This window comes from Salvia miltiorrhiza, chromosome 8 (assembly GCF_028751815.1).
Source record: "Salvia miltiorrhiza cultivar Shanhuang (shh) chromosome 8, IMPLAD_Smil_shh, whole genome shotgun sequence".
NCBI classification, from domain to species: Eukaryota; Viridiplantae; Streptophyta; class Magnoliopsida; order Lamiales; family Lamiaceae; genus Salvia; species Salvia miltiorrhiza.
This window is the reverse complement of record NC_080394.1, coordinates 3,387,833-3,411,922: the sequence shown is the minus strand read 5'-3', so window position 1 is coordinate 3,411,922 and position 24,090 is coordinate 3,387,833. Positions and strand designations below refer to the sequence as shown.

General features: G+C 37.1%; 3 protein-coding genes across 4 annotated transcripts; 1 reads left to right on the top strand and 2 right to left on the bottom strand.

Moving 5' to 3' along the window:
• Window positions 1-62: 62 nt before the first annotated feature.
• Window positions 63-9,254, bottom strand: LOC131000065 (uncharacterized). 2 transcript variants are annotated; one of them, XM_057925824.1, is made up of 19 exons: window positions 8,872-9,254; window positions 7,081-7,184; window positions 6,889-6,975; window positions 6,648-6,723; window positions 6,497-6,571; window positions 6,336-6,389; window positions 5,357-5,416; window positions 5,099-5,215; window positions 4,727-4,821; window positions 4,430-4,635; window positions 3,955-4,052; window positions 3,468-3,571; window positions 3,154-3,319; window positions 2,672-2,794; window positions 2,431-2,513; window positions 1,930-2,068; window positions 1,811-1,840; window positions 1,567-1,634; window positions 63-1,227 (listed from the first exon to the last, which is right to left on the bottom strand). In XM_057925824.1, exons 1-19 carry the CDS (start codon window positions 8,908-8,910, stop codon window positions 399-401), a joined length of 2,553 nt encoding a protein of 850 aa, XP_057781807.1. In that variant the 5' UTR covers window positions 8,911-9,254; the 3' UTR covers window positions 63-398. The 2 variants fall into 2 exon arrangements, with proteins under 2 accessions (XP_057781807.1, XP_057781808.1); XM_057925825.1 differs by having other exon boundaries at window positions 63-1,224.
• A 2,590-nt stretch (window positions 9,255-11,844) lies between these two features.
• On the top strand, window positions 11,845-15,486 carry LOC131000064 (CASP-like protein 5A2). Its single transcript, XM_057925823.1, has 3 exons — window positions 11,845-12,547; window positions 14,149-14,281; window positions 15,115-15,486. The coding sequence occupies exons 1-3, from the start codon at window positions 12,327-12,329 to the stop codon at window positions 15,304-15,306; spliced, it is 546 nt and encodes a 181-aa protein (XP_057781806.1). The 5' UTR covers window positions 11,845-12,326; the 3' UTR covers window positions 15,307-15,486.
• Window positions 15,487-15,589: 103 nt separating this feature from the next.
• LOC131000063 (homeobox-leucine zipper protein REVOLUTA-like) lies at window positions 15,590-21,979 on the bottom strand. Its single transcript, XM_057925822.1, has 18 exons — window positions 20,684-21,979; window positions 20,371-20,530; window positions 20,079-20,164; window positions 19,881-19,971; window positions 19,680-19,775; window positions 19,474-19,587; window positions 19,306-19,389; window positions 19,033-19,188; window positions 18,863-18,937; window positions 18,481-18,587; window positions 18,196-18,370; window positions 17,550-17,738; window positions 17,197-17,277; window positions 16,972-17,106; window positions 16,466-16,800; window positions 16,292-16,397; window positions 16,031-16,180; window positions 15,590-15,939 (listed from the first exon to the last, which is right to left on the bottom strand). Exons 1-18 carry the CDS (start codon window positions 20,917-20,919, stop codon window positions 15,787-15,789), a joined length of 2,529 nt encoding a protein of 842 aa, XP_057781805.1. The 5' UTR covers window positions 20,920-21,979; the 3' UTR covers window positions 15,590-15,786.
• Window positions 21,980-24,090: the final 2,111 nt, after the last annotated feature.

The following is a 24,090-nucleotide window of genomic DNA, read 5'->3' as shown; positions in this document are numbered from 1 at the left end:
ACGGGAGTTATATCGATACTAATTAATAAACTAAACGAGCATATATTATAACCTGACAGGAGTTTCTTCATGAAGACATCATCCACTTGATGAAGAATTCTATGTCATATATGATGGTTACACAAGGATGAATACTGTGTTTACTTTCGCGAGTAAGGAAATAAACAAGAATACTATAAAGAGGAGACGAATCCCCAACACAGTAAGAGAAAAAGAATACTGAAACAAACCTAGCGAACTGAGTGTGACAATAAATAACCAACGACAAATTTTGTAGCCTGTCTATTTGATCCCAACTCTAACAAAAATATACTGTACATACTTTCTCCTCGTTAGCACTTGAATACAGACCATTGTGTGGCTATGGGTTCAAGATTGACAGTAAACTCATCCTGTACTTACTCCAACACTGCAACCTCCTGGTCGACTCTCCAATAGTTGGCGTCATTGAATTCCTTCATTCCAGCACTGTCATCTAAATCCTCCTTTTCTGGTTTCTTTGGACTGGTGTTCCTTTTCAGTGGCCCAGCTTCACCGACAATGCCTTCCTTGAGAGCCTGTTCCATAGCCTTCTCTGTACCCTCCAATTCCACACCCACGAATTCAACATCCTCTTCAAACAAAGAGGGCACGGAAACACTTTTCTGACTCGAAGTAGATTTAGCCAAACTATCACTGACATCTATAGAACTGATTCCATTGGGTACAAGTTCTCCACTGGAAGTAGGATATATGGGAGCAGCAGTACATTCCACTGAGTCCGTTACATTTTCTGTGATGTTGTTGTGGTCAACAAATGGATTAACGCCAGATCGACTAACTTGAAAATCAGACCCCTCTCCCCACGCAACCCACTCAGGTATTGGTCTGTCTCCAAAAGGGTCGTCGTTGTCCGGTGACTCAAAGCGAAAGAAACCCAAGTCATTAGAAGTAGCAGTTTTCTCAGCCATGGTAACCGAGTCTCCATCACCCCTAGAATTGTCTACGGCGAATCCATTGAAGCCATTAGCCTGAAAACTAGATGATCCATTCGGTGAAGACCTGCTCTCTATCATTTCCTCATCCTCTCCAACCATAACCTCATCATCACTGCTGCTGTTACCACCATTCGTTATTCCATTCAAATTAATATCATCCATCATGTCAGAAGATGAGGTGTTCATAGGCACGTCACCACCATTTCTGTCATCTTGGAAGGCAAACCAGTTGGAATTTGTGAACAAACTGCTACAAAGAAAATATACTATCATTTAATGATAAAGCCTCCTAAACATTGACTGTCAGCCATGGCCTTAAAGTGTCAAAAATCTTATTCCATCCATCTTGAAATATATTATCAGTTCTTAATTCCTTATACTTACAATTCACAAAAACTTAATAGTTGTGTATAGCAGAATGTTCAATGTTTTTACTTAAGACAGATAGCACCCATATAGAAAGGAAATTTCAAAAACTAGCTCCCAAGTTGGAGCACCCCAAGTATACACAAAACTAAAAAATTAGAATATACAGAGATTTCATCAGTCCATCAATGCTACTAAATTTACAAAAATTCAGAAGACTAACCTCCCTTGGTCATCACCCAACCTTAGGGATGAAATTACGACCTCAGCAGATTCGTCATCAAAGTAAACCTACAAGTCCAAAAATTTCAGATATGAGCAATGAGAACCATTTAGGGCAAGCACAAGCAAAGTAATATTGCATATGCTTAGTTCCACAGAGCTACAGACTTGATGAAATAGAAGGGATCCATCTTTCCAGTTATGCAAAGAGAGAATACTGTGCATTATATTAGAATGCAGATTACCTCATCATCACGATCAAAAGATCCATGACCCTGTAAGTATGAAAATCACAAATAGATCATAAATAAATCATGTAAGAATTTTAAATAAACTATCAGTAACTCCTCTTTTTCGAATTTACCTCATTTTCTTCATTGTCATATATGGTGTATCTAAATGCCTGGCTTAAATTATTTGCCAGTGCTGCAACATCATAATCTCTATCCTGAACATCTTCCTCATCACTATCCCTGGTTCTGTCCTGCAATGTAGTAGGTCTCCTGCAAAGTGGTAAAGAATAATTAATTCCGGATCAGAACAATCAGAAGACACACTTCGCAAGCCAGATGGAATTAGTCCCCAAAAAAAGCAAATAAAAAGAATCAAATGAGTCTTTTGAGTGCATTCAACATCTACAACCTGAATGCTGCATGTAGGTCAATTATAGCAAGTTAGCAACAGAAGGTATTCAAATAGAAGGGTTAGACTGATGTCATAAGAGTGAAAACTAAATACTTTAACCAACTATAGAGAGCTGAAAACTCCCATTAATCTTAGTCATGTAAGTTTGACCTGAGGTGCTGTTAATAAATGGATAATGATGACAAGTAACAATTTCAAAAATATGACAAAGTAGGCTTACCCACAAGCCCATCGATAAACATTTTCGACCACATTACGCTCCTGTAAGATAGTGGCCTGCCACTCACTCCACTCATTGTTTTCCTGAAACAAACAGAAAACATAACGAATAAAGACTCACAAAGCACATAAGAAATTTGTGTCAAACATATTTCCACGTCATGCTCCTGTAAGAGATTCCAGCACAATGCCTTGGAATTAGTGGTCTTTAATCTAAGACGAGTATTGAACATGTTACTGACCTGAAGATGCTTCAGAATGCGATCGTCACTATTGCCCAGCTGAATAAGTTTATTTGATATCCGAGTCAAATGTCCAAAATATCCTGCTCGAGGGGCCCATCTTCCGGGTGCTGGCGAAGTTGGCTGCATTTGATTATAGCATTGCCATAGGCAAACCACACATCAAACTCAACATTAAAATGGTGAATAATGACAGAGGCAACATGAAAAAGGTCAAGACAAGGATGGTCTATTAATCATGCTAAACAAAGCATGTAAACATGCCAGGAAACTGGAATGTTCTTGCAATAATTACATGCTACAAGACTACAATAGAAGGATTAGTTACAGAAGAGAAGGATTTCTTGTCTTTTATCTGATTCCCACAAGTTCTATCAACCTCAACTCTTATCCATAAAGCAGAAAACTAAAATGAGCAACAAAAATATCAAATGTAGGCACAAACACCCCCAAAATACTCGTCATCATTAACATACAATTACCTGATTCGGTGTGGCAGAAAGTGTTGGACTTTTTTCCATAATAAGAATTTTTCCAACCAAGTTACAGTCCACAAGAAGATGGTCAACAATGGCATCATTTTTGTTTTCCAAGCATGAATATACAATGCTCTCCACATGATGATGCAAAGCATTGTTATATGGGTACCTGTACAAGGACACACCATTGGAAACGGTATTAACAAATCTAACTACTTATACCTAGTTCTGCTAATGATGAAGTTAAAGACAATTATGTTGAACTAGTGTTTGTTGCTAATATGGTACAAATAGATAGCCGTAAACAAGATTCTTACTCAAAAAACAGATCAAGTACTCTTTGAATGGTCCCAGAGATTATCAATTCCTTCTCTGCAGCCTCGTTGCCAGTTTTTAGCAGCACCGCGAGAAATTCTACAATCTAAAACCAGGATGACAATTTTATTAGATCGAAATGACCAAGCCATGGAGGGAAAAAAAAGGGGTTAGAGGTAAGAGAAGGGGGTGGAGTAGCTTTATACGTCAAAAAAAACTACATAGGTCGTGCTTCCATTCAACATGAAAGCAACTTCTTTTTGCATGCTTTCAGAGGATCGGGACACATAATGACCAATATAATGCAAATGAAAACCACAAAGCTAGAGCCAAAGGAAGTTCTTGAAGATCTATCAAGAATGGACTAATGCACCTTCTATGAGAAGGATTACAGATAAGCTCCTATTTTGCAAAAAGAGTTGACAATTTGGGAATAAACGGAATAAATATATAGCAAGGGTAAATCATCAATAAAGCATGTCAATTAACCTTCAGACGATGTTTTCCAAGAGGCGGCTTCAATTCACCATATGTTGTGGGCAAAATATTCTCATCAGATGAAACATTCAGAAGCACCAACAGTTCACCTGAACACAGATAAATTACATCATGGAACTCCAGAAACAACAAGCATGTGTTGATAAAAGTTCAATGAGCTAAGATATGGGTAAACATATGCAGTTAAATCATGTGTCCTCATCCACATTGTCAATGCTGAAAATTCCATATGCTGAGACTACAAATATCCAATTTAATAGAACAATTGCATCTTAAAAGATTCTAAAGAAGCATAGGCTGAGCATTAAAATCAAAGAAAGCGCCCGGATAAATGCCAACATTCATGACCAATGACCATGAGAATAGTGACCAAAGTAGAATTGTATATCACCAAAAAAATAGCAACTAGATAATATGAGAATATGTGCATAAAGTTATATACTAACAGTTATAAACTACAACTGACCCAATTTTGGAAGCATGGCACAGACAGTATCAGGATCCACATTTATTGGTGATTCATATACATGTTGACTTCTGAAAGAGTACATTAGTGGTGAAGGAATTGATCTTTTAGGATCCAGTAATGAAATACAGACAGACAATGAATGAACAAGGGCAGATTTCGACTGTGAATCTTCAAGTGCATGACCAAAAATCCTTGCCACAAAACTGCATGATGAGAAAGTTAGTGAACTTTTTTTTCAAAATCAGACTAAATAATTGATCCAATTGTTGGCGATATTCAACTAAGCTCACAGACCTTGAACTGGATAGTTTAGTGGCCAGAGGTGATGGTGCATTCCTGGTTATAGAACATAATGTTTCAGCTGCATTAGCATGTACTTCTGGTGGATTCTGGAGGGTAGAGAATATGTACAATAATTAGAATTTAGATATTACAACATCAGGAAGCAAAGAAGAAACTATGCAACAGCGAAAATGTACACTAAGCATGGCTCAAGTTGGCATCATTTACTACATCAAGTTGGCATCATTTACTACATCAGCAGAAAATACCAAGCTGATTTATGCCAGATGTCATAATTATGACAAGAGGCTCACTGAATTGGCATCATTTACTACATCAGCAGAAAACAATTCTTATATGGCACATTGCAAGTTCTGAACATACCAAGGTATTGAGCTTGTCCACAATCATTTCTAACAAGTTGCTATCTGTCAACCATTGCATAACATCCAAAGAATTTGGATATAAATGATCATCTGCACCTACAAGTCGCACCAAGACCTGATAACAAGGAAGATGATGAGAAGAGAGCATAACCAACAAGCAGCAATAAGCAACAAGCGATCAAGTACCTAAAAGGGCAGGGGAATTCAGCAAAACAAAGTGTTCAAAGCAGAAGACAAAATATACATGAGACACTACCTCCATGATGGATGTGATACCGATCAAATCAACCAACTGCTTAAGAACATCTTGGTGGGCCTGCAAGCAAATTTGTCGCAATTCATTTTCAAAACAATACTAAGTAGAACAAGTTTTACAAATTCTAATAGCAAGATTCTTTAAGCAATCTAGTTATAAGGATACTTTGATTATTGACAAATTTTATTGCACCCAAAATCCATTTGGATTGGCTAAAGGGAGCCCTTAGAATCAGCATTACCACACGTCAATTTGAGCGTAAGGCTAGATAAAATATTGTATGCTACACCAGTTCTATCAAACAGCGGTCGCGCTCTTGATAGAGAAAGAAAAAAGTCATCAATATCCTCACTGTTCTTGCTAAATCAGCATAGCACCATTTCACTCTTTAAGAGCCCACTTACACAAGTAGGCTTCAAAACTGAAGTTAAAAACTTATATTTTCTTCCTCAAACCTCTCACAGATTGACATGGGTAAAATGTTTTTGTGGCCTTCATCACTTGAATATATCGAGTCAGCTATCAGAGTGGGAGAACCTTAAGTCATCTCTCAGACATATTTTGTCCCTATAGTAACTTTTCAAGATTAAGGACGTGTATTCACAAATCAGAGATAAACTGAATGCATGGCACGGGTGAAATATAAAAGCAGGTAACATATAGGACAATTAAGGACATCAAGGTCATAAGCCTGAACTTCCAGCAAACTATAATGCAACAGTCAATGGTAATTGAGTTTGCAACAGAAGAACCCTGAATGATAAACATATTATGGAAATCTGATCCATGTGATATGAGACCATAAAGAATTCAATTTGTAATGTTTCATGCCCATACCAAAAGAAAAGGAAAAAGAAAATGAAACTGAAAAACTGAGAGGACAAAAGGTGCGGGGCAACAAAATCAGGCATTTGACTTTCAATGATTAGAGGCATGAGTATGATTAGCATGCATAACTTTCAAAATGTAGACAAATTACCTTTACATAATTCATTAGTGGGACGGTCTTCCGTATCATTAGGCATACTGCAACCTGCACAACCAGATATCACATTAAACAAGCTGGTTGTGGAATGAGGTAATCACCCTATAGTAAATAAATAAAAAAAATGCTTAAACTCAGAAGCCAGAAATTCACACCTTACTGAAGTACCCAGCCAACAATGCACTGTGAGGGCGGTTTGGTTCCAGAAAATTGAAGAGTAAATGCATAAGCTGCAACAAGAGAGTTCATTGCAACAAGGGTCGAAATTAATTGTATGTCTTCATATATTCAGAAGGATTGTCTAACCTCCTCTTCATCCACCAAAGTTTTCAAGATGACATCAATTTCACATGTGAAAATTTCACACGCAACAAAAGGGAACCTACAGCATGGAAGAAAGGATTTAGACACAAATGGGCCACCTGAAGTACTGGAATACAATTGGCTCTAGGTATGTCAAACTTCTATTCCCATCTAAGGGAAGTACCAACTAAGACGATAATTATGAAATGCGCCAATTTATTTCCCTAGAAGTATGTCAACCTACTTGAAGGTCCGTTTGCTATCTGCATCTTCTGGGGGTTCCTCAACAATATATCGCACCAACTGCTCAACCTGAGCTCTATCTCTCAAACTGAAACCAAAGAAGTTCAAAGTTGAATGCATATTCAACAGCTCACAATTTCCACTGAAAGGTGAACAAGCGCATTAATATATGTGGTGCATGCAGGGTTCATACAAATTTATAAGGCGGCTGTTTAACGCTTTACACTCTTGGATTATCTCCTCTTCATCCAAGAGCTCTTCCAGGGTAAAATTTTCCTTGTCGAGCACAGACTCAACCTGAAGCAACAAAGCATTTTTGTCAGAACAGAGAACACAGTTGAATGAAAAAAGATGGGGGGACCAAGTGCACATGTAGAGTTCAAGCTGGGCAAGTTTTTCTCAAAGAGGCTGAAGACAGAAACTCAAACCGTTGATTCGATCGGATAAGTTAGAGCCAGTTGATTCGGATTAGCTAGATCGATAAGAACCAGATAGGTAAAATTTTGTCAGAACAATAGTTAGGTCGTATAATTGCTACAAATTTCATACAGCATTCATTTCAACTAATCTGCCACTAACTTCTTCTTTATGATATACACTGTTTCCCGTCAAAATGATATGTTTCATACAATCAAGCAGGCATGCATCTCATTGGTTTCAAATTTTATTAATTGGTTAGTAGCAAATACAGTAATATTTTTATTATTTGTCTATTATACTGATTATTTGTTGACCTTATCGTACACATTAAATTCCTCCTTCTAATTCAATTGATTATATTTCAAAGATAAGACCAACAAAATTCAGTATATTTGAGAACGTAAAGGAAGAATTCCTACTACACTCCGCATACAATCCCATCCACCAGACCAACTTAAGGTATTATGACAAATAGGGAATTAGATCCATTTCAGAATTTCCCTTATAAGAGTTGCAAATTTTCGTCTCAGCATGTTCATGACCCATTAGATAAGTTGATCAGGAATGAATTTCAGGATTCCCCTCAAACAAACCATGTAAGTATAAATTCAAAAATGATTCACTCTTCATACAACTATCAACTTCAAAGACCATTTGAGTGGCTTCAGCAGATTATTTAATGTTTCCTTGTACTGTTCTATTAGCAAGCAGAGATAACAAAAATATATTAGCTGGCTGAGAAACTGCTATTAATGATCTACATATGTTTCCCACCAACTTTTTCATTGCATTAATTCTAGGAGTATAAGCGAAAATAATAAATTAATTGGATATAAAGAACACCTATTTGGTCCAAGCAGAACGAGAGGTAAGCTCTCAGCTCACTATTATCAAGAAGTTAAAACATCTCTAACCTCTAATGAAGGTAGTTAAGCACAGGCAATCTCGTAAAGTAAAATAAAATAATAAGTGATTCATAAAAACCAATGGACTAAATTAAAGAAAATCTATAACTTAATCTATGCGAACCTGTTAGATATTAAAAAAAGTCTTGAAATGTGAATGAATTAGGTTGGGTGAGCCAGGGGGTTAGCAGAGTAATTTAGCAACTTCATTTAATCAAAACTCAAGGTTAAGGCTACCAGATTCTATAAATGAGTGCATACATGACAATGACAGCGGGAAAGATTGTCCAATAGACACAATCACATACGAATTAAACAAATACACAAATGTGGAAAACCGAGTAGCTGAAGATTCAACCAGCAAAAGCTTAAAAGTTCCACTTCCCAATGCCGCCAGATAAAGCTGAGTGCACTTGTTTTTGCACAAATCAATAGAAATATACAGAAAGTATACAGCGCCACACATCAATTACCATGCTCAGCACACAATTAAAGCAAAGGAACCGCAGCTGGGATTTTCTACTGACCAGCTCGGAAAAAGCAATTCAACACCAAAACCACTTCACGAATCATGAATCCAACAGTTAAGAATCCGGTTCAACTGAAACAGATAACTGAAAACAGTTAAGAAGAAGCAATCACTCGTCCTGTTGACTTACGGGAGAAGAAGCAGAAAGAGCTGTGAGCTTCCAGAACATGATTGTCTACGCATAAACACGCGGGGAATGGAGCCTGGATGCAACAGCCGGAGCAGCGGCGACGGCGAGCAGCAGCCGGACAAGAAAAAAGAAGTTGAACAGATCTGTAAACCCGTAATTCTGAATCAGTATAAGCAGAGATGGACAGAGGGGGAGATGATGGTTGGAGATTTCAAACGAGGGGTTTAGGAGAAATTGGAGCGAAAGAGGAGTGGTGGGGGCAGAAAAACCCTAATTTTGGGAGATCGAAAGTGGAAGAGAAGCCGCAAAGATCGAACCTGCTTGACACCTTTTCTTTTCCTTCCTTCCCCTTTTTTTTCTTTTTTCTTTTTTTTTTGTTGGTGGGGCCGGGGGTTTAATTTTTCGTTTACCGTTATTAAGTACTTATGACTAAGCATGTGTTGATTTGCGTGGATAATTACATGCGTAAACATGTACATGGAGTCATGGACCTCTCTATACCTCAAAAGTCAAAACACATGCCAATTTATCTTCTTCTTCTTCTTCTTTTGAGGGAGAAAAGGAAAAAAAAGTACACAATTTTTAAAAGTTAGAAGAGAGGATATCATTCATCATTCATTCATACCATTATATTTTGAGAATCAATAATAAGACTAGCAAGTTCGTAAGCCGCTTTATTCGCCTCACTATGAGCATGACAAAACTTCACCACAATGTGTTCATTTGCGTGATCGAAATACTCTAAAAGATAGTCGGTAAGCGCTTTTGATCCCTTATATGCAGGGCCGTACCTATATCTCAGGGGGCCTAAACGAGAATTTTAAAATAGATTTTTATAGTGTAACTGTTTTCATTCATGGTATCAATTAATATGGTACTAGTATTTGATATTTAGCAAAACATAAAAATTACTCCCTCCGTCCCACCATAAATGAGACTCTTTCTATTTTAGGTGTCTTACCATAAGTGAGACTCTTTCCTTTTTGGGTAAAATTTTTACCCTTTAAATACCCTTTTCACTTTTTTTTTCACCTAACACAAAATACATCTTTCTTAATTCCCGTGCCAAAAAAAAAGTTTCACTTATAGTGGGACGGAGGGAGTACTAACTTTTAAGATTTGTAAAAGAAACAATATGAATTCACCCATAATAGACAAATATTTCTTTCTTTAAAGCAAATACAATATGTTTACAATTTTAAAGGCAAAGATTTCTTACTTTTATCCAATTCAGTAATCATTTTTTAGTTTAATCTATGTCACCATGAAATCCATACTCTTTAAATTCTTCAAACAATGAGATGAATTTTTGTAAAATATAATAACATGCAATACATATAGTTATATATATAGACTTAAAAATGGGCCCCTAAAATTTTGGGGCCCCAGGCAAAGGCTTGTTTTGCTTATGCCTAGGTACGGCCCTGCTTATATGTGTCATGTAGAACATGCATGGCCCACGGGGAGTCTGAATGAATATAGACTTTAATGTTCACATATATGTGATTTCCATAAACATGTGATTAATCATTCATCACGTTACCTTTTGTACTATGTATTTCTAACTGATGAGGAGTAAAATATGCATCGGCGCTGTGCAGTATTAGAACTGAAATATTTATCCCTATATTATTATTATTATTATTGTTATTTTCGATATTCTGTGCAGTGTTGACTAATACGTGGCTGATCTTATGGGGCATCGGGGGTTCGAATATTCTTTCGAAGGAAAGGGAACTCAACTTTGACAACCCAATCTTGGCTCTCAGCTTTAACGACTCATCTTTGCTTCAACTTTGACAGTCCAGCTCCGCATTTGCCTGGACGACTCAACTCCAAGATAAAGACTATTATAATAAGGGCTTTAGGGGTCAAATGGATCAAGTTTACTTTATAGCATATAAATATGGCTCTTATAAGTATTTTTAGGATTATTCTCTCTTCACTTCTCATCATGTAAAATCTAATCTCACATAAAAATATAGTGAAAACCCCGAGAACCTTTCGTGAATGTAGATCTTTATTATCAAACCACGTAAATCAGTGTTCTTTATCGCTTTTCTTTAATCTGTTGATATTTATTACATTCAATCATTATTTTTATGTTGAAAAACTAAATACGTGTTCATGTTGGGATATTTTATTATGAAAAATGTGATATTTGCAATGAAATTTTGTAAAGATTTACAAAATGATGTTGTGGACTTTTAATTTTTAAATGTAAATAATCCTTTTTCTTTGTCAAACATTCGCAAGAGTACGTAGGTTATGTGAATGGTCAATTTTTTCCCTAACCAAAAAAAATGAACTGTCAATTTTGGTACATAGAAATACGTGCTCATGGGTGTATTTTGTACTTGCTATTCCACATTAACTCAATACAGAAATTTTATTAATTTTACATACTAATTTAGAAGTTTAACATGTTTTTTGTAATCTTATTTTATGTTTTTGGAGAGAAGTAATTGTTATTAATTGTATTGATATCAATAAAAGCACCAAACTTAAATAAGAGAACAATAATATTTTTTTTAGAATTATAAGAAGTACTATCTAATATATTTAATATATAATTCAATAAGCAATTCGCACGCACGCGAAACATCTACATCATACAAAGATGAAAAAATAATCACACGCAGGTGGAACTACTACCCACATAAAAGTGGGAAAACTACCCCACGCATGCGAGAATTGAACCCAAGACCTAATATTCAATAATATATTACTGATTAAATTACATTTTCGTGTTCTTATCAATTTCCGTCTATTTTTCCCTTAAATTGAAATATTACATATAAGTTACATTCCACAACAATAAAAAAAAAATTATATGCAGGGCAATGCATACAGTAAAATGATTAATGGCCGAAGTTAAATATCTCATTTTTAAGTTTATTGTGGAATAATTTTTATTTTTAATTAGTAATTTATTAAAAGTTGTATATAAATTAATTTAGTTCGTGTGTATCAAGTTGGAGTCCGTGCTATATTTAAAATTATTTCTTCATAGAAAGAAAAAGAAAATAGTAACAATATGAAGCTTGGCGATATATTTTTCAAATAATGATTGAATGAAGTTATTATTATTATTATTTTTACAATTAATTTATTTATGAGAAGTGTGAATATGAAGCATTTTATTTCATGCACATAATTACACTACAGCCAGAAAGAAGTTAGCTCTATCGACCAAACATCTACTCCCCAAGTGGACCCCACCACTGAGCTGCCGTGACCCACCGCACTTGAAAATCGCACCGCCGGTCTTCCTCCGCCGTCGCCAGCTGCAATTCCGAATCTCAGTTCAGGCGACATCTCATCGCCGCCGCCGTAGATCGGAACGACGGCGTCATCCGTCGCTGTCTCGCGCGCATAAACTCGTAGATCCTCTTTTTCTAGGTATTCCTTGAAATCGTGGATTCAATTGCGCCGTAGAATTATTTGCGAGCCAGATGAATTTGAGCCAGGGAGCGGTGCATCCAGTGGAGGCACCGCCGCTGCAGACGGAGGGTGCGGGGAACGTGCCGCTGCCGCGCGTGCGGATGAAGGATCTCCAAGGCATGCCCGGGACGGTCGGCGGTCTAGTGTTGCGCGTGACTCAGTTTCTGTTCGCGGCGGTGGCGCTCGCCGTCATGGCAACCACCAATGACTTCCCGTCGGTCACCGCCTTCTGGTAAACTAATCATATAACTTTTTACTAATATTTTATTTATTGATTTTGGAGTTACTATTGTTTAAGTTGTTTGATCAATTTATTTATAGTATTTCTTATCTTGGAGTTTGAGTTTTGAGGGGATGAATGCGATGAGAGTTGTCAATCCAGCGAATATTAGCTGTATATGCAATCAAAAGGGGATTTGTGAATACCAGATGAGAATTCTATATGCTGATTGTCGGTTTTAATATTAAGATTATGCTGAAATCATACAAGTTAAATTATGGTAGGGTGTTTTAAGTTCTCTAGAATTTCTGGTTAGAATCGCTACCTTAGATTACAGTTACTTGTAGAATATCAGTTGGACTGAATTTTTAAATTTATGTGTTCATTTATCTGAAGAAAAGATTTTGCTTTTGTTGGTTGTGAGAAGTAGCTAGTTGGATCAGAGGAAGTTTGTTCAGGGCAAAGATATTCAAGGATATATCATATGTGCTGTTTCATAAAATCCAATCTGTTTTTGGACTTGCATGATCAGATTAGAATTTCAGATAATGGAGCAAATCCTAACAGTGGGAATAAGTCCTTCAGGAAAATGCCTATGATGCAATATGAAATTTCTTCCACAGGTGTAATTTTAAGGGAAACATGTAAGTGTGCAAACCTGACTAGTGTTGAAATATCCACCGGCAATAAAAAGTTCAAAATGTCCTACCTTTGTATACATCTATGATCTATCATAAAAATTAAGTAGAATGTTATGTCCTTTTCTGTCTTCAGCAATTTTTTTTTTATCACTTTTGGTTGGCGAGGTGTGAATTTGTTTATCTAACTGAGCTTACTTACAGTTCATCTGTTTGTACCCAACCCTTGGACCTTGATTCTGTACATCAAGAAACAAAACTAGTTTATATAAGCAACCAAGTATAGATAAATTCAACTGGGCAGGTCGGTCTCCTGCATCTTTCTTACTGTCACGAGATGAAAAAGAATACAAAGTTTCAGAAGTCTATACTTCTTTCGACGGTCTAGACATATTTGTTAGAGGCACTCCCCAAACTTAAGAGCATGAAACGCAAACCTCAATGTCTTAGCACCTTGGAGGTGCACTACTTAGATAAGGCGTGCACCTTACAACAAGAGCAAGATGCAAAAAGAAGGCACACCTTGCTGAAATTAGCTTTAATGATGATAAATAGTCATCTAACAAATGGTTAAGGAATTATAATATATTTATTCAGGATTAGTAAGTGCATGGTTTCAATTTTTTTTCTCATTAACATGCACCTTTTTAGTTCTTAATAAGGACTACAAATTATGATAAAGAAGTTTATACTTGTCATTTATTGAGAACATTATGTATTAGATTTACAAAATTTGACATCTAGAATGACTTCGTACATGCGTGTTATGAGGCCTATCAACTTTATCATGTGAAATTGTATTTATTTCCTTACTTTGTGCATCTGTTCAAGAAGGTAAGTACCTGCACCTAGGCTCCAAGAGCCTAAACCTTTTGTAACCAACATAGAGTTTAGAGATGCTATGCTACTTGATTATGTATAGATGATGTTCCTCAACAAAACTAACTTAGTTTTCCGTTTTCTTTTCTTTCTTAGCTACCTTGTTGCTGCTGCTGGTTTGCAGAGCATATGGAGCATTGTATTAGGAATTACTGATGCTTATGCACTTCTTGTGGGACGCCGTTTGCAGAATCCTCAAGTTGTTAGGTTATTTGCTGTTGGTGATGGGGTAAGTTCGTCTCCAAGGTTAAGAAACCATATATTCACAGATCATAATGTGCACAAACTAGTTAAGAAACTTGTGAAAATATGTTCATACACATATCTCCATTTTTCGTAATTAGTCTTGAAGCTATTTATATTTGAAGTATGTTCCCGTGGCTGTCTGGTAAAATTTGAATGCAGTGTGTGGTACATAGGGTATTGAGCATTTTACATTTTAGGTGAGAACAATAGTGTGAGTTTATCCTCAGCCACTTGACATCTATCTTTGTTTGTTCACAACCCAATTGCATTTTTCTGACTATGGTCATGCTTAACTCAGTCAATCGGAAGCATTATGCACTTATGTTACTGATGAACTTCTCACTGTGTTCACAACTTCCCTCTCAAATGTTGGTTACTAGAGTCTGATAGAAAGTTCATATCTTCAACTGAGATCGTAGTGCAGAGTGAGGTATGCTAATGTAGAAAGTACACTCAAAAGTGTGCATGAGATTGTTTAATATTTTTCGAACGGAATATGTCAAGTGATCAAATGGCATGTTAGCAACCTTTTATTATTATTATTATTATTATTATTATTATTATTATTATTATTATTATTATTATTATTATAGCTTAATCTTGCTTTGTGAGTCTTTATGTAACTATTGGGTGAATTGTTTTCCTCCCGGGTAAAATAATTTTCAGCTGTAATCTGCAGTAACATTGGTTCTCTGTATCCCATGCTCAAGTTGACCGCAGTATACCACTTGATCAAGAATGGATTGTTGGTTTATGAACTAAGAAGCACAGTTTGTGTTTACTAAATTAAAACCTCTTTCTTGATGGCTGCCGCAGGTTACTTCTAACCTAACGTTTGCTGCAGCCTGTGCATCGGCAGGCATTACTGTTCTCATTGGGAACGATCTGGGCGCCTGTGGCAGAAATCATTGCACAGAATTTGAAACTGCTACAGCTATGGCCTTCCTCAGCTGGTTTGCTGCATTACCTTCTTTCTTGTTAAATTTTTGGTCATTGGCATCGAGATGAAAATAACAAATCTCCTGTGACCACAGACATAATTTTGGTGTTGAAGGACTATATCATGTGTAGTAGTATTTTTCTTCGATTCCATGTAATCAATCCGTCGCGTTGCCTGTGATTATTATTGTTGTGTACAACTCCAAAACTGGTGCTGTCTCGTGTATATAAACAGTGTTAGTTCTGCTATTTTGTGTATGAGGATTGGTTTCAAGTAATGTGGTTTTAGGCATTAGAAATGGTAGCTTGTCACCACTACTATGTGTATAATTTGGACTCATTTAGCAATGGATTGTAAACAAGAATTCCATCAAATAGATTAGAATGACTAGAGTAGAAGAATTTACATTGGAGGATCAAAATTTTGGAATACTGTATATAAATAGAGTTGAGCAAAAAGACAGAAATAGATGACAAAACTTTTTCTTTTTGATTCCCTCCATTTAGAGTTTTCTTCTGGGAAATTGAAGAGTTGTTGGATTTAGAGATTTAGACGAAGGACCAGTTGACGAAAGAGAGCGCGAGGCAGTGGACGGAGGAGTTCTCTTCTGCCGCAAAGACCTTCCACACGACGGCCTGTTCGTACGAGACGTGCCTCCCCATCGTCGACGTGCAAATACCACCGGGCAAGGAGGCAAATCCCTGACCAGTATAACCAGTTCAATCAAAATCAGAGGAAGAAAATATATGCCAAGTTCAAAAGCAAGTGAATGCACAAGACGAGCTGTGTCACCTCTTGCATGATCTTAGCGAATTCCGAGAACAACGCCTTGCGACCCGAGTCATCGAATATCTTATCCAACGCGATATCTTGCAGCGAGACGAGAGTCGTCTCCAGCATGTCGAGCCCAGCCTGATTCGCGAATATAAAAACTGGAAGAGCCTGCTACGACGAAACAAAGATATTCAAGTGTTTTCGAGGCCAAGAGTCGACGGGCACAAATGATTCTGAGAAACGACGTACACCAAGAATATTCGAGAACCGTGCACGTACCTTCAAGGAGCAGCATAAGATGGCATCCTGGTGATGCCAAAGTGTCTTCAAAACCGAGTCGCCGCCTACGGAGTCGGATCTTAGCAACTCGGTTCCCACATGGTAGCTGCAAATGATACAAAATCAATAAACAGTATCTAATTTGGTGTTTTCCAAGCCTTATATTAGCAGTACCTATAGCTCTGGCATATCCAGTGTGCGAGCGTTAGAGCTTCAGGAGAGGCCGGGGACACCTTTGGCCCCGCTGTCGGGCTCAACCCTGATGGAGATATGGCTGTGGCAACCCTCTGCACCGAGGAGATCACGCTACGGACATACTGACGTGCCATCGTGGCAACATTATCGTGTAAATTGCTCTCGAATGGGAACTGGAAAGCAATAGTCAACACTGATCGTGCGTTGCAAGATGACCCTGCATTTTCTGCACCGTGGCTGGTCGCTGGCCCAACTTCGAGACTCGATGTCAAATCCAGCGTCTTGTGTGAAGCCAATACATCATGTGAGTCGCCCTGTCCGACAGATCACTAGTTAAGCACAATTCACTATAGCTGAATAAACGAGCACGGTCATCTTCTCGTTTGGGTTTGAAACCGGAACCTCAACAGTTAACACAGGATGTCATCATCGTTTGGATCAAATCCATATAGCTATAAACTAGGGACAAGACGTTCGAACTCAACTGATTTTGAATCGAGTGGGATTATGCGGAAACCAGAAGGCAGCAGCGGTGCATCATCTGGGAACATCTCGTCAATAGGTGCAAAAATCAGCTCCGAGCAGGCTCCCACAGCATTCTCGTCAACTCCACTACACATCTGTTATACAAAGACGCGTTCAAAAAGTCCAAATCGCACATTCTGGTAATAAGTTTGAGATCCATCTATACGAGAAAGAGACTAGAGGACCTGCAGGAGATGAACGTCCCTGGATGCGAAGGCATCCTCATGAGTAAGCGAGTGTCCTTCCAAACGAACAACTTCGAGCATCTGGGATACCAAAGAACCAAAAGAATTAAGAGATTGTATGATCATGTTTCGATGGCTTCAGTTATATACACGACACATCATCACCAAATAGAAAATTATAATTCTTCATGAAAATATTACTGAGGAGCAAACTGGGAAATTTAGTTGAAAGTTTGGACAGATAAAATCATGCTTCAGTGTATTTTAGACTTATTTCAATGCCATTAAGTGGGAGAGAAGGAAAATGAATTGGGATTTGTTATCTTCTATGCAAAAGAATTAAAGGCATATACCTCCTCATGTTCAATCGTTTGACCCAGAGGCATGATTATTTGGGTTCCGGTGAATCTTGTTGGCCTCGTTCCGGGATATGAGCATGTGCTCGACTTCAATGACATGGCAGCATACGCATCAACATTAAAGTCCGCCCACTCTGATCGATGCTCCCTCAAAAAACGAACCAGCACTGCTGGAGGGACGTTCTGGTAGGAGACATTGGGCTCAGGTTAGTACAATAAGTACTTGGCTCAGCTAACCTGATGAGGTATATGTTTTATGGTACACAAAATGATACGGGAAAGTGGTGGAACACTTCATCCAATCACGGAAGAAACTGATTCATAGATCTAGTTAACAATAAAAAAAAATGCTACGAGTTGTTACGCCTTAAATTTTCTAATTAATTCCGACACTTTAAAAGATAATCTTTATATCTTCAGGGTAGAGGGTCTTGTATCATGGATAAACAATACTACATAAAAACAATGCTCTCAATATCCATAATGAGGAAATACTATATAGATGAAGTAAATGGACAAAAACACACACACACACACACACATAATGTAAAAAGTGGAACTCTCTAGGCATTCATTTGATTTATGATTTAAGTCCTAAGCAGCACGTGCATCCGTTCAGTGGATAAAAAAACAAGAGAACCTGAAGCAGCATAGATGCTTTTGCACAGAGAACACCTCCGAGCAGAGAAACCACACTTGAATCAGCAGTCAGATTCTTGGCTGAATTAATGGCAACTACTACATCTTCAGCACCATCACAATTTAATATCGACCACCCATCGTTGTTGAACCCGTTAATAGCATCATTAAAGCCTCTACAAGGAACAAGACATAATTATAACAATTCCTAATATCTGTAACAGAAAGCAAAATTACATACTATATTCAGTTTGCAGAGGGAGTTCAGTAGAAAGATTATAATTACCTGCTTAATTTCTGGGTGAAGGTCCGCAAAACAGCTGGCTGCCGACCAAGACCATATACTACTTCGCCACTTGTCTCCTGGGCTATCTGCCGAATATATCTTAGTGCCTGTAGGAGTACCATTCAAAGAGGCAAAAAGGTGAGCAACTAGCCACATATCAAAGAGAAAGAAGGATAAATTACAAACCACTGTTTTGCAATCTTGTCCATTTCAAATAGGGAACAAAAACTATGTAACTCTTCAAAGCAATGTCAGTTATTCAAAACTTCCCTGCCTTGTTAATATAGTTTGATTCTCGTCTTTATGACAGCTATGTCATCAACTCCATAAGCCAAAACCAGAAACGAGTAATATATGAAAGCTTTTTATTTGCAGTACTGACCAAGATTGTCATTTTCTGCGCCACAACTTTTGATGATTCATAAAGTGGCCGCAACACCTCTGGCACGCTCCATGCCTGGACCAGTGCAGTGAGACTTGCTTTATTATGTTACATCCATCTATAGAGAAATTTTTAAGATAATTAAACCCCAAAAAGAGAAGAAAGAGTACCTGGAGATTAAGGTGATCGACAATGTGAATAATCGATCCTCCACCCTCACATGGCCGAATTAAATATCCAGAAGGAAGCATTTCAGCTCTAACAAACTGTGATGCAGCAGCTGCAGATGGCCCAGCCCCAGTACCGGAAAGTGACGTCTCACATACCTTCAAAAATTAAAGAAGAACAAGTACAAATCATATTCGTATCAGCACACCGACTACAGCAATCATCACTTTCTTCTTTTCTTTTCTTCACCCCACAGATATACAAAGACTACTTACCACGAGGCTACCATTCTCTAATGAGGTTGTGTATCTCAGAGTCCAAAAATCACGAGCCGGAGCCAGAGTAGTCGGTGCATATGTCTGAAAGCAATCATCAGTTATTCAAGTGTCTGAAATGATAACTTGTATGCAAACACAGTACCAGTGACATATCACCCAATCAACCTGTGTATGTAAGAGCTCAATTGTTCCTCCATTTCCAGCAGGAAACATAGTGAAAATCTCTTGGCTTCTACAGTCACGGAACCAAGATGGACGATCCTTAAGGATCTCAGCAATCTGTAAACTTGAAATCCTCTCAGGAAAAGAGCCAACATATGCAAACAGTGAAAGTCATTCAAACATAGATATAATTGAATTACTTTGATTACCTTAGAAGGTTCTAAACTAACAAGACCACAAGCTCGAGCTGCCACTCCACCTCTACGTTGTGAGATGGCAAATATTCCAACCGAATCCGGACCAGGCTAACAGCAAAATCATAATAATATCTTTAGAATTGGAAAGACTGTCACTGATTGAAACTGGAAAATAATAGAAAACGGCGAAAATGCATTTTAGATGACTCGAACCTTCATCCCAGGCATCTGGACCCAATCAACAGCAGTTCCTGTAGCCTTTGAGAGGAACTCTGCCAAGGTCTCCTCAGCAATAGAGAGGAGCCTGCCAAAAGCATCATATATATGCAAATATACAATAAAATGGTAAGAAGGCTGACAGTTCTGCATATGTAAGAATTCAAAGGAACAAACAAGTATCAGATGAAGTACCCAGCAGGATTGTTAGCATCTCTAAGAGAATGCTGTGGGGTCGTAACCGCTGACTCAGAACTCGCATCAGTGGTCGGTACAGACGCCTGAATTTCCATAAGAGTAATACATGAAAAGCTTAAAAAGCAGGAAGGAAGATGTTGCCATACTCAGAGTTCAAGTAATTGATGCCATACACACACAGTAAAATCTCATTTTGGCAAGTAATTTGATGCAAGATTAGCACAAAAAAGTAAAACACAACATCAAAAAATCAACCATGGCCAATCTAGAAGGTTGTTTAGTTACATACAGTTTGTAACTGTTGCCGCATATAACCATTCTCGCAAACCAGCTGAGAAACCTGCTTCTGCAGGCGATCGTTTTCCTCCATCAACAGCTTATTCATAGCACTCAATTTCCTGTTGACACTCTGAAGCCTGGTGGATTCCTTCCGCTGCTTCTCTCGACACCTGCATTCACTCGCAACCAACCCTCAACCTCTCATCAACAGACATTGCTATTTCACGCTTAATCTTTAATTATCCCCTTAAACTAGCTCCAAAATTAGCTACACACAAAACCCTCAAATCAAAATGCACCCAATTGAGGAATGATTCGAGTACCTGCGGTTCTGGAACCAGACTTTGATCTGTTTGGGCTCAATGTTGCAGAGAATGGGGCATTCCCTGATGAGCTGCTGGCGGCGCAACGAGCTCGGCTTAGGGCACTCGGAGTATACCCTCTCCAACGCCTCCACCTGCTCCGCCGTGTACCGCACATACTTGCCGGAATCCAGATGCTTATTTATGCTCCCGCTGCTATTCTCTCTCTCTCTATGATGCTGCGCCACCATGGCCATCCTCCCCACAGCTTCAAAAACTCCAATCACTAATTTCAACAGAGCAACTGAAATTCTCTGCTGCTGACAAAGATTCTCCGGGAACTTTTTTTCTTGCTTAATTATGACATGTGATATCAGACGGATAAGATGAACGATCTTGATTGAACCAGAAGATTCTTGAGCCCTTTTTGGGTTGGGTGAGGAACACACCTCCTACACTTACCTTATTTAAAAAGGTAACAACCAAAACAGCTCAACGAAAAAGCCAATCACCCTTGCTTGCACCTATAAGCAATTACGCAAACCGACAATATGATTTCTTCCTTTTTTCCTCCTTTAATTTTCCGAATTCAAGCTAATTTAGGGACGCAACACAGCTGTTGGTTTCACACAAACAAAACCAAAAAAAAAAAGAATCCGTTTTTGCGTTGCTTTTTCTACGCTACAGTGAAATGAATGGATATAGTTAAATTTGAGGCGGACAAAATACCGCCAATAACCAGAAATTTTCTGCAACTGATGCCTAATTTGATGGTCTGTTTTTCTGCCTAAATTACAGAAAAAAGGATGAGCTTCAAGGAAAAAAGGGTAATTGAATTGGACAAGTGGCGGTAAGAGTAGAAGGGATTACTGAAAATGCCTCTCTCTCTCTCTCTCTAGAAGAAGAGGAAGAAGAGAGCCAATAGTAGTAAAATTCTCAACGCACTACAACACTTGTTGAAGATCCACGAGGATAGAATAGAAATGGAGAGAAAGAAGCTGCAGACATCTCAATAATGCTCTCTTTTTTTTTGGCAGCTGCTAAAGTGGAGAGAGAAAAGGTGACCAGAAACACAGAGCGAATTGATGGATTCAAGAATCCGGAGCCATATTATATTGAGGTTGGAGCTCTTGTGAAGAGAGAGAGAGAGAGAAAAGAGAGCCGCTCTGTGTGTGTGTGTGTGAGAGAGAGAGAGAGAGAGAAGCTGGCTGGGGATGGCTGCTCGACAATCGAAAATGGCAGAAATGTGTGATTATATATTTATTTTTCTAAGTTTAAAACATAAAATATAACAATAAAATAATAATTATACGAATTAAAAATTTAGTAATGGTTGTCTGCTTGTGACAACGGCGTTGTTTCGCTTCTCTTTGTTTTTTTTTTTTCAAAAAAAAAAACATTCATTTTTTATATGCTTTTTCTGTTTTCCAAATATCAATATTTTCAGTTGTTGGTTAATCATCATTAATTAAGATTTCTTACTGCTTAATATTTTTTTGTAATGAATAATAACTAAAAAAGCATAGAGACAGAGGTAAAAGATGAAGATTGTTGGGGATATTATATTATGAATAGTTTGATAATGTAATTGAAAAAATATGGATAAAATAAATGAGTAATATTTATTTTGAGATCGGAAAATTTACAAACCATATGATTGTGTTTGTGTCCGCACAAAAAATATCATGTTCTTATGATTACATGAATTTATTGTACCGTATTCACATTTATAAGTATCATAATAATTAGAATTTGGCCACATTAAATAAAGGGTCTCCAAATTAAAGAGAAACCCCTAGCTAGTTTTGAATTTAGAAAGCTCAATCTACAACTAGTTTAATCCTTCAAAAAATTAATAAATCTATAACTAGTTTAAGTTTAAAGCTGGAGTTATATATTAATAAATACTCCCTCCGTCCCACTCCAATAACAATTTTATCATAAATTATAAACATGGTAGCAATTTTATCATAGACTATAACACGGTAGCAATTTTATCATAAATTTAATTTCCGCTCAAATTAAAGTTGGTTTGATAAGTCGGAATGTCGATGTGTACTCATTAGATGTTTTAAATACATCATTGTATAAGTCATCTCTAAACAACATCGCTTTGAGAGGATTTACTAAATCTATACATCTTATGGTTCTATAGAGTTTGAATGTCTATAAATTGACTTTGGGATAAAAATTTGTACTTCCTTTGTCCACGAAAAAAAAAGTTTCGTTTGAAACTGACACGAGTTTTAATAAAAATACAATTTGTATGGATAGTACTAATACAAAAAAGTATAATAAGCATATTCCCTCAATCCACGAAATGAGTATCCATTTGTAGACGACACGAATTTTAAAAAAATATTGAATGTGGTGTTAATGGAATAAGGGTCTCACTTTTTGAGTGTATTAATTAAAGGGTTGTGTGGGTACACACTTGCTAAAAAGGAAAATGAGTACTCATTTCATAGACGGACTAAAAAAGAAATATGAGTACTCATTTCGTAAACAGATGAAGTATATTTTAGTTACAAAAATAGAATAAAAGTATATTTTATAATTAAATATAATATAAAAAAAGAGTGTATAATGTGATAGTTCAAAAAGTGAAACTGAACTCTGTGAAAAAAAATGGTAACTAATACTCTTTTTTTTGCGTTACTGAAAAAAGGCTGTTTTTTGCAGATGGAAATTCGTGTCTTTTTTTATTTATTTCAAAGTTTACATGCAAAACCTAACTTTCCAAAATTGATGTATTTATACGTTAATATTTTTTTATAAAATAATTAGATTAATATATTTATTCAAAATTTAATTTTAGTGAAAAAGAAAAAAGAAGAAGGCATAAAAAAAAAGAGTAATTGTAGAGTGGGGCAGGGAGTGATCGCCTGCCATAAATGCGTTGGTCAAATCACACCACACAAAAATCTCCTGCCACCGGCTATTTCCGTAGCCCGGGCCCCCTTTTCTCTAATTAATTCATCTCCAAACAATATTAACACATTTATTTACTATTCCCTCCGTCATGTCCCATGTAACATGACACATTTTTTTTCGGTAAGAATATTAAGAAATTTGTATTTTGTGTGTTAAGTGTGATAGATGAAAAAAGTGAAAATGTGAATAAAAAATAAATTTTTTGCTATTTTTAGAAATGTATCATGTTTCGTGGGACAGACCAAAAAAAAAATCGAGTCATGTTTTGTGAGACGGAGGGAGTAATTTACTATGTACATAAATTAAAATTAAGTTAAGCCCGATCAATAGAATACTAGTGAAAACACAACAAATATATTATGTATTCGGATCACAATAATACTTTCTAGTTTGAAATGTTATGTAGAGTACTGAGATAATCGGTAAACGGTCATGTTTATAAATTTAGTTTTTATAATTACGTGCGCTACTCCAAAATTAAAATATTTAATCTT

Bases quoted from the DNA above. Each gene is read 5' to 3' on its own strand.
- LOC131000064 (XM_057925823.1), top strand. From the start codon at position 12,327: ATGAATTTGAGCCAGGGAGCGGTGCATCCAGTGGAGGCACCGCCGCTG. The intron at 12,548-14,148 runs GTAAACTAATCA...TTTCTTTCTTAG, and splicing joins CCGTCGGTCACCGCCTTCTG to CTACCTTGTTGCTGCTGCTG. The intron at 14,282-15,114 runs GTAAGTTCGTCT...TGGCTGCCGCAG, and splicing joins TATTTGCTGTTGGTGATGGG to GTTACTTCTAACCTAACGTT.
- LOC131000063 (XM_057925822.1), bottom strand. From the start codon at position 20,919: ATGGCCATGGTGGCGCAGCATCATAGAGAGAGAGAGAATAGCAGCGGG. The intron at 18,588-18,862 runs GTCAGTACTGCA...GTACTCCTACAG, and splicing joins CGCAGAAAATGACAATCTTG to GCACTAAGATATATTCGGCA. The intron at 15,940-16,030 runs GTGACACAGCTC...TATACTGGTCAG, and splicing joins TCGCTAAGATCATGCAAGAG to GGATTTGCCTCCTTGCCCGG.
- LOC131000065 (XM_057925824.1), bottom strand. From the start codon at position 8,910: ATGTTCTGGAAGCTCACAGCTCTTTCTGCTTCTTCTCCC. The intron at 3,572-3,954 runs GTTAATTGACAT...TCCTGGTTTTAG, and splicing joins TTGGAAAACATCGTCTGAAG to ATTGTAGAATTTCTCGCGGT. The intron at 2,069-2,430 runs GTAAGCCTACTT...ACCACTTTGCAG, and splicing joins GTTTATCGATGGGCTTGTGG to GAGACCTACTACATTGCAGG.